Raw genomic sequence first — 12759 nt, forward strand, 5'->3', positions numbered from 1 at the left:
GCCAGTTAGTGTCCATTAGTGCTGCAAAACAGTGCCGCCTATCTTTGCTCGTCAGTGCTGAATATTTTGTGCCTCCTCATCATTGCAACCTCATCAGTGCCGCTTCATTAGTGTCCATCAGTGCACATCAGTGAAGGCAAAAAATGACTTATTTACAAAATGTTCTACCAGAAACTAAGAAAAACTTTTTTTTTTTAAATGTTCGGTCTTTTGAAATTTTTTTTTTTTTTACAAAAAATAACCCAGCGGCGACTGAATACCAACAAAAAAAAGTGCGCTCTTAAAAAAAAATGATAAAAATGTATTTTGGGTAAAGCGTTCCATGACCACGCAATAGTCATTGAAAACGCGACATCGCTAAAAGCTGAAAATTGTCCTGGGCAGGAAGGGGGTAGAAGCAGTTAAACATGCAACCAGGAGGGTGGGAGTTTCTTGTAATAGCCACAGGGGGGTGTGGAATACTGGGTCCTAAATCACAAATATCACCATCACTAGAATGCACAACTTTTCAGTGTCTATCAAAAACTGTGTAATAAGTATTGGGTGCATGGGTCATTTGACATATACAGCTATGTGAGTTTATAAGCTGTATATTTATTTTCAGTCTTTTGTAGAAGGAATCTAGGGGATTTTTTTTGAGTGGACATTTGTAACTTCCTGACATGTTTTGGTCATTAGCTAGACAGGCTGTTGAATGGGCCTGGAGACAAACAGCCAAGCACTGAAAGCTCACTGGTACAGAGATACAATATTTGAATGAAAAGGAAGAAATTACCTTTTTTTCTTTGTGATGATCAGCACGTCATTGAAGAGTAAGAAGTAGACTTGTTGCTTTGTTGTTCTCTTGGAGAAAATGCCGGTGTCCTCTACGTAGGATGTAAGCTCACCACGCTTCAGTAACCATCGCGAGGAAGACACCAATGGGAATGGCTAAAGAAGCATAGTATACATTGTCAGTGTAAAGAAAAAAACGGACCATATAATAATAAATTGAAATTACATTGTGCAAAAGAGGAAGGTCACATAAAATAACTCTTTACTTTTATACCAATGGACTACCAACTGCAATAGTTTTTGCACAAAACTGGCACACACCCAAAGGTTTCAGTTCTTGGAGGAAAGCCCTACCTGTTGTCTTTTGCCTAACTACTCAACACTCTCAGATCTTTAAAACATAAAGACTAATCATTCTGTAGTCCAAGTTCAGAACAAAAAAGTCTTTCAGTGGTTGTAAAGGCTGAAAGTTTTTTTTATCTTCATGCATTTTATGCATGAATGTAAAAAACATTCTGTGTGCTGCTCCCCCATAGCCCCCCTAGTACTCACCTGAGCCCCCTCTAGACCCAAAGATGTGCACAGGAGCCGTAGCTGTCCCGGGTCTCTCTCTCAGCATTGGCTGAGACACAGCAGCGTGAGCTAATCACAGCCAGTGACCCAATAAGGAGAGAGTGGGGGGGGGGGGTGTGGCGGGACCGAGCCACGGCTCTATGTGTCTCGTGTGCGCATTGAGAGAGGATCGGGAGAAAGCATGCACCAGTGTCCCCATAGCAAGCGGCTTTCTATTGGGGGCACTGGTCAAGGGGGAGGTTCAGGAGTGCCACAATAGGAAATGGCTTTCTATGGTGGCAGAGAAGAGGAGAAGCCAGGAGTGCTGGCAGGGACCCGAGAAGAGGAGGACCCGGGCTGCTCTGTGCAAAACCACTGCACAGAGTAGGTAAGTATAAGTAACAGTAGTAAGTCATTTATATCAAGAAAGGAATTAACCTTTAGAATCACTTGAACCACTTCAGCCCCGGAAGGTTTTACCCACTTAATGACCAGGCCATTTTTGCGATTCGGGAATGTGTTATTTCAATTAACAATTGAGCGGTCATGCGACGCTGTGCCCAAATACAATTGATGTCATTTTTTTCCCACAAATAGAGCTTTCTTTTGGTGGTAGTTGATCACCTCTTCAGTTTTTAGATTTTGCAATATAAACAAAAAAATAGCGACCATTTTGAAAAAAGACAACTTTTACTTTCTGCTATAATACATGGAATTAAATAAGAAATGTAAATACGAAATCAAAAAGGCTAAAATCGACTTTGAGAGACATATAGCAGAGGAAAGTAAAAGGAACCTGAAGAAATTCTTTAAATCTAATCTATCGATAGCAAAAAAAAAACGAGGTCAGAACATGTTACACACATAATTAACGATGAGGGGAGGATGGTGACAGAGGACACAGAGAAGGCAACTGTGCTAAATGCTTTCTTCTCGTCAGTCTTTACACAGGAAAAGGAGGGTTATACTGACCATGACTCTATGGTTAGCAGTACTTCACAGGACATGCCGCTATGGCTAACAGAGGGTGAAACCATGAAAAGGCTTCATAATATTTACACAAATAATCACCAGGACCGGATGGCACGCATCCGAGAGTACTCAAAGAACTCAGTAAGATTATATCTAGACCACTGTTCCTGATATTTGCAGATAGTATTTTGACAGGAACTGTACCAGGTGACTGGAGGGAAGCTAACCTGATACCGATATTCAAAAAAGGGCAGAGACATATTCCGGGCAATTATAGGCCGGTCAGCCTGACGTCAATAATATGTAAATTACTGGAAGGGATAATAAGGGACTATATCCAAGAATTTGCTAAAGTCAACAGTATCATCAGCAGTAATCAGCACGGGTTTTCAAAAGGACGTCCTTGTCAGACCAATCTGTTAACATTCTACGAGGAGGTGAGCTGTGAACTAGATAGGGGGAGACCTGTGGATGTGGTGTATCTGGATTTTGCTAAGGCATTCGATACAGTCCCCCACAAATGCCTAATTTACAAAATAAGGTCTGCAGGCTTAGACCACAAGGTTTGCTCTTGGATAGAAAACTGGTTAAAGGGGCGTGTCCAAAGGGTGGTAATAAATAACGCATACTCAGTCTGGAGTGGTAAGTGGGGTCCCCCAAGGCTCAGTCCTGGGACCAATTTTGTTCAACTTAGTCATAAATAGCATTGAGGACGGGATCACTAGCTCAATCTCAGTTTTTGCAGATGACACAAAATTAAGCAGGGCAATGACGTCACATCGTGAGGCAGGAATCTTACAGAATGACCTGAACAAAATAACAGAATGGGCAACTCCGTGGCAAATTAGGTCTAATGTAGAGAAGTGTAAGGTATTGCACTTGGGGACTAAAAACAAACGCAACATACGAAGGAGTTAACACTGGGGGTGATCAAGTGTGAGCCTAACTGTGCTTACTAACTGTGGGGGGGGGGGGGGGAGGGCTGTGTGAAAGGCACACAGAGATCGGTGCTTCAGCTTAGCTGAGATACACGATCTTACTGTGCCTGTGTGACAGGAGAGCCCCCTTCTTTGTTTAGTTTCTTTCAGTTTCCCCGAAGTTTGCGGGAGGCCGGCAGCGATTGAGCCCACTCCTCCAGCGGTCTTGCTCCGAGTCTGGCCACCGAGATCGTGTGCACAATCACGTAGATCTATGTGATTATGCACAGCCGACCAGCAGGTTTTTTTTTTCAGAAATATAACAAAACGCTTCAAATGGTATATTTAAACGGACCAAAAGGGAGCAAAAAAGAGAAGTTCATTGTTAGTTTAAATACAGTACACTATAATAAGTAGTAAATGAGCTTTAAAACAAACCCTCACAAGTACCGTATTTTCCGGCGTATAAGACGACTGGGCGTATAAGACGACCCCCTAATTTTCAAGTTAAAACATAGGTTTTGGGCTATACTCGCCGTAGAAGACTACCCCCCTTCCGAAGCAAGGCAACACCATTGAAAAACATCAGATTTCTCATAGATCTCCAAGTTACCCTAGTAATGTAATACATGTAATCTCTCATAATATCTCCAAGGTACCCTAAGTATTACCAGTAGATGTAATCTCAAGACGCTGGCTGTGCGGGAATCCTGTACCGGTATACCGTATGTACCGTAGCATCGGCTACATACAGTGTACTGCGCTGAGCCAATCACAGTGAGTGATGTATTCTATTATTGAATGCAAAGCCTGCTCGGATTGGCAGAGTAAGAGAGGTGGGCTGATGTTACTCCGTCAATCCGAGCAGGCTTTGCATTCAATAATAGAATACATCGCTCTCCTTGATTGGCTCAGCGCGGTACACTGTATGTAGCCGAAGCTACGGTACATACAGTATTCCGGTACAGGATTCCCACACAGCCAGCGTCTTGAGAGATTACATCTACCGGTAATACTTATACTTAGGTTACCTTGGAGATATTATACTCGGCATATAAGACGGCTCCCCATTTTTGGAGGATTTTTTTGAGGTTCAAAACTAGTCTTATACGCCAGAAAATACAGTACTATGAAATTATTATGGAGCAATTTAATTTCAATTTAAAACACAGCAGCAGCAAGGATGAAACTATAATACTTGAATGCCCATAGCAAATGCTGTCAACATTAAACCACACACTTGTTAAAGATATTCATAGACCCCATAGCATGCCGAATGGTTCTGTGACACAAGTGGTATTTCTGCTACATCAAAAGTCCACTTATGAGCACTACTAGGCCCCTCTGAAATACCATGACACACTTGGTATCAAGATAGCAGCCCCTCTCTATCCTTCAATGCAATGTACAGTTCCAAAGCACCATATCATTCAGGTGTGAGCAAGGTCAATTGGGGAAGGGGGGTGGGGGGTCGGTTGGAGAAGGGGAGTTTGTGTTTGCAAAGGATATTTATGAGGCCCAGTGGGACTGACAGAGGAAATTATGTTATATCAAGTTTGACACAATTACGTACATTATTATGATTATACAGGATTTATAAAGTGCCAACAGTTTGTGCAGCGCTTTACAATGTGAGGGAATACAATACAGTTACAATACAATTCAAAACAGGAGGAACTAGAGTGCCCTGCTCGTTAGAGCTTACAATCTAGAAGATTATGGCACATATTATTCACTGCTGTGTTCATCTCAACATGTGGCTTACCTATACAGGTGAACTTTATCTCATACTCTTTGGTCTTTACCAGCTATGCCCTCAAATAACACTCTACACAGAATAAATCAGCATTTCCCCTTTCTTCACATTGCTTTTTTTTGTTGCTTATGCCTAAGCATGTCTCTGTCTTTCTTCATTTTCATAACTTAAAAAGTCCGGATATCATCATTGCATGTTCCTTTATAGTATGACATAACTTCTATTATTTCGAATTAATATATATTATTTTATTATTACAGAATTTTCCTGAGCAGGGTAAGGGTTATGTTCTGTGAGCGTTAACATAACACTACCACCCAATTAATAGCCAGAAAATGCTGCACAGGTGGCACATAGATCAGGAAAGATAGGGGAGAGGTCCAAAAACTGTGAATACCAGATCTGTCCAAGTTACCTTCGCTCAATCCAGGGAGGATTTGTATTACTAACAATGACTTATGAAATAATATTTAATGGGGCTTGTCGCCATGTGTTACGTCTATATGACTCACAAACTGGTATATGATTAAAGTGCTACTTTATAAAACAGCATATTCTAAAAGAAATCATCAGAAAAGTATGGGTGAGCAAATGATTTAAATATTTAGAACTTTATTATAAAACCATTAAAGCTGTTCTGCTTTTTAAAATGTCTTGTTGTCACCTCACACCCATTTAATTATCAGTATTTAATATTAAAATTAAGGGTTAATGACTACAAAGAGAAAAGTAATGGATCTCTTGGTTCTAAGCCAGACCATGGGACTGGTGGATGCCTGATCAAATGTCTTTACGCTGTGCCAAGACACTGAAGGGCAATGCGCCAGCACTGGTAACTCCTTTCCTAAATGAAAGTCGACTGTTTCCTGTGAGGAGTCAATTCAGCGGGACAGTTCAGATGGAAACAACAAGCAAGCTCAGCCAACTTAACCAATCCTCTGCCAAAATGGAATCCAGGGTATAAGTATCAACAACCTTACAATAATATTGAAAGATCAGTGAGAATATATTAAAAGATAGGACTTCTTGTTATACTGTATAACAATAGTTTTGCCTTTGCTTTTCAAAAAGCAAGGGTTAGAGACTAAAAAAAGAACCAGGTGTTTACATTTTTCTCCCCTAAACTGAAATCCAAAGGAATTTCAAATATGACAGTCTCTACTGCCTAAAATGCATAAACAAGTATTGCTATGCACATTTTGACTTTTTATTAGGATATATAGTCAGGGTAAATTATTAGGCCCCTTTCACTGTGCAGCGTTACAGGTCTCCTCTGACCACCGGTATCCAGGGCACTGTGCATTACAGGCCATACCACCCAGACCTGAGACCACCATCCAGCACTGCAGCATTACAGGCCTCCTCTGACCACAGGTATCCAGGGCACTGTGCATTACAGGCCATCCCACCCAGACCTGAGACCACCATCCAGCACTGCAGCATTACAGGCCTCCTCTGACCACCTGCATCCAGAGCACTGTGCATTACAGGCCATCCCAGTCAGACCTGAGACCAGCGTCCAGCACTGCAGCATTACAGTCCTCCTCTGACCACCGGCATCCAGAGCACTGTGCATTACAGGCCATATAACTCAGACCTAAGACCACCATCCAGCACTGCAGCATTACAGGCCTCCTCTGACCACCGGCATCCAGAGCACTGTGCATTACAGGCCATCCCAGTCAGACCTGAGACCAGCATCTAGCACTGTGCAGCATTACAGGCCTCCTCTGACCATCGACACCCAGAGCTATGCGCATTACAAGCCTCCCCTTAGGGTGACCACCGTCTAGAGCACTGTGTGTGCATTACAGGCTTCCTCTGACCACCAGCACCCTGAGCACTTTGCAGCATCAGGCCTCTCAAACCACCGTCAGCAATACAATACAGACCTCCTCAGACAGTACAGAGAGGCTAAATCTGTGAGCTTGTCCAAACCCTAATACCACATATTAGATTTTTTTTTACTCCAGGAGTATATAATGAGTTTGGAATCAACAAAATCGATTTTGGGCCATCCGCTTGCTCTAGGTTACCTAAAAACAAATGGATAATTACGATTTTTTTTTTGTTTACTTACCTTGTTATTGAAGAAAATATACTCACCTTTTTTCCACTTCCTCTCTCTGCGGCCGCTGCCTGCGCCGTGACTTCCTCCTTGCATTGATTCCTGGGAGCTGAACGTCATCGCTCCCAGGAATCAATGCGCCTGCACCGGCCCCACTCGTCAGTTCTGGTGCGGGTGCGTCATTCCCTGCTAAACAGCTTCTGGGCATGCCCAGAAGCTGTTGAGGGATGACGTGCCTGCACCGGAACTGACGAGCGGGGCAGGTGCATTCTGGGAGAAGAGGACACAGAAGAGGGCGCAAAAGAGGACGCGCTGGCTTCAGCTGCCCATATCCGAGATGGCAGCACTGGAGAAGAAATTTTCAAGGTAAGTATCTCTTCTAAAAGGTAAGTGCGACCCGCGACAGTTCAGAGGCTATCCATTGTGGAATGTACTAGCCCTGACTGTCCCGGGGGTATTTTTATATAAATTTCACCCCCGAGGCCGGAACTCCGCTTTAACTAAACACATTCGATTTTAGTTGACTAAAATTATTTTATTCAACTAAAATGTACCAGAGATTTTAGTCGACTAAAATACTGGTAAAACTATTGAACTATTGCAGATTACTAAAATGGGACTAAAACTAAAATGGTATTTTAGTCAAAAGACTAAGACTAAAACTAAAACAAATGCAGATGGCTAAAACGGGACTACAACAGCATTTTAGTCAAAAGACTAACTAAAACTAAATCAAAGTGTGATGCCAAAATTAACACTGGACTCTGACAGGTCCATCTCTGCACAGTAAGAGGAGATAGACCTGTCATTTGGCTGCTTAGTGGGGATGAGCAGAAACAGTGGTTTCTTTAGGGGTGCCTTGGCAAAATGCCTAAAAATTGCACACAAATTGTATACAAGCTGCTGTGTGGATGAAGCCTGCCTTTTAGGTACAAAAAGCCACAGGTTTTCATTGTGCACCATTACAACCTTCTAGCTGCCGGCATCCTAACAATCAATGGCATCATCACTTGATATGGAGGAGCTGAAGTTGCCTGCATCCTTGTATCCCCCTCTCCATCAGTGTTGGGGTCACATTAGCTGACTGATGGAAAAAAAACTGAGGGAGAAGAGAAACATTTGAATACTACATGCGTGTCAATAAAGCTGGTTTTGTGGGTAAAAGGGTTGTGGCCAATGTGTGCTGAATATTTGGCCACACCCACAATTCAATGAGACACTTTATTTTTTTCAGACTTTTATTTATTTATGTATTTTTTTTTTTTTTTGGGAGGGGGGGGGGGGGGTGTAAAAAAATTGATCCAGCCCATGTGCCAGATGTGCTAGGTACACCAATGTCTAGCATACATAAAAGAGAGAGGCCAAGGGAAAGAGGATTAAACTTATGGCCTGAGTTAATAAGTAATGCTTTTGTAAGCAGAGATTTAATGGAAATCAACTACACTATAAGAGACACTGCTATGAATTACAAGAAGATATCTTCACAATTCTTAATATATTGGTTTATTACTAAAGACTGTTACAAGACATTCCATATGTTTAGTCATTGTTGGCTAACCTCCGTATTCCCATTGAGGTATTATTTTATTATGTCCAGGATACAGTAAGATTGTTCATTGCACCAGAGAGATTAATAGAGACATTTTTAGGGGATGTTTGTGAGCGATAATTGCAGACATGAACTTTGTAGTTCATGTAGGCAATATACAGATTTGATGAACAAGTGTACCTGATGCCTTGTGCCAAAAAACCTTGCTTGTGTGTATTCATGTTTACCCTGCCAGAAAAGCAATCCTTATCTTAATAAAAAAATGTCGGTTTTCATGGCAATCGTATATAGGACCCCAAACTGTGGATACATTTACTTTACTGAAACAGTCGATAAATTAAATTATGATTAGCATACAGTAAATCATAAAGTAACGTAAAGGACCGTAAAGTAAACTACGGCTGCAGGAAAGGAAAGTGCACAATTCCCCCATCGATACAGACAGTTCTGACAGGGGAGCCAGTAATTGTTTTCTCCTGACAGGGGGTGCAGAAGCCACCCTACCCCCCCCCCCCCCCCCCCGGGGAGAAGACAGTGATTATCACTAGCAACTATAGCAGCCCCTAGCGATAATCCCAAAATAATCCAGCAGGCTGGTTGTACCCAAGCTAATTGAACAATGAACTTGGTACATTCAGTCTGCCCATTAATGGTTCGAATCTTGGACAGTTACTGTTGAATTGGCCAATATTCAAACCGTGTACGGCCGGCCTAAGCCCCCTTGCCGTCACATGGTTTTCTATGACTACAGCTACAGCCTTGTTCTAAATAACACACAGATCTACCTGTCTTGGTAAAAATCACCTAGGACCATCCCTGATGCCCTTTCCAAACATCCCTTGGTTTTCTTATGTTTAGTGAAAGAAAAAGCCCATTTCCCTTATGTATTCAAAATAAAATAAAAATGCTATTGCTTTAACAAATTGTTCATTATGTTGGATGGTCGTTGTCAAAACCTCAACCTCAATGTTGGTGCTGATGTCACCTATTTATTACTAGTGATACTGACGGGTTAAATTGTTAGCAAAAATCGAAATGATCAATCCTGAAAAACAGTCACAACCAAAGCTAACTACAATGTAGTCTCACATAATGTCGGTTGTGTAATTCTAGAGAACAATGCCATCGGGGGAGCTATATTATAATTTTCAAACCTGTACTGCAATCAGCTAGCCTACTTATACAAACATGAAAATTTGAGTAAGGAATGCGTTTTCTTTCAAATGACCTTTACAATTGTTAATTGCTGTTCTGTACCTGGCATCTTTTAATGATACATTGCATTCCAAAAGACTGAACATGATTCACTCTCTTACACATTTTATATTCAACTGGATCCTTAGGGCCATGCAAATTGTTTTCACTCCGGAAAAACGTAAACAATAGGAAAACCGTCACTCCATTCACTGCATTTGGCAACACAGCCTAAGAAAGGTAGGAAATAGCTAAGATGAATAAGGACGTGGCAGATCTTCCTTCAGGTTTAACACTACATGACATGTAATTAAGGAGTGTCTTGTGAGAGAGAAAGAGTGACTAACACGTACGAGTACAAAAAATGGCAAACATCACAATATGCATGCCAGAACCCAGTTAGTCATGTGCAAGTCATTTACTTTCAGAATCTGCTACTTTATTATATATGCTGTGTGTGTGTGTGTTTTAGATGCTTGAAAATAATAATAAAAATCTTTAAAACTCAACTTTTTTTTAAATCTTTTAATTCTAAATCTAAATGCCAAGCTGTATGAGAATAATTTCAGGGAATGTAATATCATTTGGCTTTTTTGTAATAATGGTTGACTAATGATTTAAGCTTTTCATAATGCAGCTGTGTACTAGACACTTTGATGAGAAACTCCAAACACTATAGTCTTCAACTAAGAGAAGACATCAGCATGTGATTTAGCTTGTCATAAACATCCAAATGTGAAATAACAGTTATTGCCCCTTATGTGGTGATTTCATCCCTCATTTTATTCAACTGATCGGCATACTTGATTCCAGTTCAATTCCCAAAGCCCACTCCAGGAAAATGCTCTCCACCTACCCTGTGCTCATCAATCATTCATGTTTTTGGAAAAATGCTCCTAAAGCAGTTTTAAATTGCTTCCCATGTCCCATATCCAGTTCCTCTTCCTGAGTCGAGACTGGTCCCCTTTGTTGTTTTGTTACCATGCCTCTACAGTTTTCAAGACCTGAGATGACCCTGCCACTGGGCAGTCAAGAGGAAGTGTCCATGTCACCAAGACACCCAAAGACGGTCCCTTGCACTTTGACGTGAAGAAGAGAGAAGACTTGAAACCGGATGTTTCGTATAATCACAGATTTATTTAGGTAAAAGGGGCATTTAGGTTAATTTTTAAAAATTACTGCAGCAATTAGAAGGGGTGGGGGTATTGTTTGTTGAGGGGGATCCCTGGATAAGGCACAGCTTTAACAACTACGGTAAGCACTAAGCAACAAGACCTCCTTTTCAACGTTTCCTGTCTGCTTTAGCGTTTTGGGCGATACCACCCCTCTTAATTTAATCACACTCTTGTGGTTACATTTTCCAAAATATAAAATATATTATTTTAAATCCACCACAAAGAATGAGGCCTTCCTTGTAATGACTGTGGCAGCTCTGTAGACCATGAATTTGTGTGCAAGGAGATTTTGTTTGATGGCGTAACTCTTTATTTGCCATAATAAACTAAAACGTCAGCTTTAGCTGGAATGATAGTTTAAATGTTTCATTTCAGCTGCTTAGAGCTCTAAAGTAAAAGGTAACAATTTGTGTTAGTAAAAGTGAAGACAGATAAAGTCAAAATAACAAGAGACATCCCAGGTGATTTCCAGAAATAGTGAGTGTGGAAAACAGGAAAGTTTGGTTTGCTTTGAAATCTTCCCTAAAATACACACGATGGTTATAAACTTAGAAGTGAAAACAAATTAAGTGATCGCTATGGAAAATGTAGATTAATTGTGCAATGACACCTTCACATTCCTTCAGTCCTCAAGAGCTCTGAGAGATTTGAACAAAAAAATGTTTCCACTAAAATATTTACATTGTGCTAGTAAGTTGTAGATGGCGGAGATACTTTATCATATACATTCTATCTTTGGAATTTAAATTGGTTGTTGAGATCAAGTAGATGACTTGTTCTGTGGAAGCAGAACGGTGCAAAACATGAACGGCGAGGCAGATTTACTAAAAAATTTAACTTTAAAATCTACTTTCTTACAATGCTGTCCAAAAAAAACAAAAAAAAACACGGTTTAAATATAAACATGCCCTTTCCAATTCTTATGCGTGCAGAAGGTTTTAAAACAAACAACCTAAATTCTAGATTTTTTTTTTTTTCAGATTCACTTCGACTACTACTCCGACACTCCCACCAGTCCAACACTCGCACTTACTCTGTTACAAGTCACAGCTGTAGCTATGGGTGGAAAGCCATGTTAGCTCTGCAGCATCAGTTAATGACTGATGCATTTTTTTCTGGCATATTTAGCGGGCATATTTTCACCACACTTGGAACTTATGCACAGTTCAGAACTGAGTATGTGACTGCAAGTTCATCTATTGCCAATCTTTATGAAAACAGTCCCTTTAGTAATGCTTATTTAAAGATGAAAACCATATCTGAAGGTGGGCTCAAGCAAATAAAGTCATATTTAACATATAAGGCTTTTTTAATGTGGCCGGTTACATGCAGCCTGTGGATTCCAGTGGTAAGAATTAGCAGATTCTTGAGGCTGAAATGACCAGGGCACGCGAATAGCAGAGGCCTATTTAAACTAATGACATGTCGGCTGACAACGGCTAACACTGTTCACATGTAGCTGCAGACAGAGCAAATAGCTGAGATTATGGCCATCCATGCATAACTGCAGCTATCTGCTCTGTGTGGAGCAAAATGCAAACCGCAGCAGCCACTGTCAGCCTGTCATTATTTTAAAGAGGCTGAGTGTCTGGCTGCTATTCACATGCCCGGTTACTACAGCAGCAAGAATCCATGATTCTAGCCACTGGAATCTGCTGGCAGCATGTAAACACCCATGTAAACGAGGCCTAAGGCCTCATGCACATGGGCATAAAAACTACTTGTCCTTGGGTGTACATTATAGGATGCCCTCCAGTTGAAGTGGTTAGACCCAGGATGATGCATCATCCTAAAGTCAACAT

At 41.1% G+C, this 12759-nt stretch overlaps 1 protein-coding gene across 1 annotated transcript in view; it reads right to left on the reverse strand.

The window, feature by feature from the left end:
• The window catches only part of ARHGEF26 (Rho guanine nucleotide exchange factor 26), a 231045-nt gene that overhangs the window by 62326 nt on the left and 155960 nt on the right, over window positions 1–12759 (reverse strand). Inside the window, exon 11 of the mRNA XM_082251520.1 lies at window positions 776–930. Coding sequence (XP_082107646.1) covers window positions 776–930 — 155 coding nt within the window. The remainder of the gene's footprint in view (window positions 1–775; window positions 931–12759) is intronic.

This window comes from Pelophylax lessonae (genome assembly GCF_965119305.1).
Source record: "Pelophylax lessonae genome assembly, chromosome: 3".
Classification (NCBI taxonomy): domain Eukaryota; kingdom Metazoa; phylum Chordata; class Amphibia; order Anura; family Ranidae; genus Pelophylax; species Pelophylax lessonae.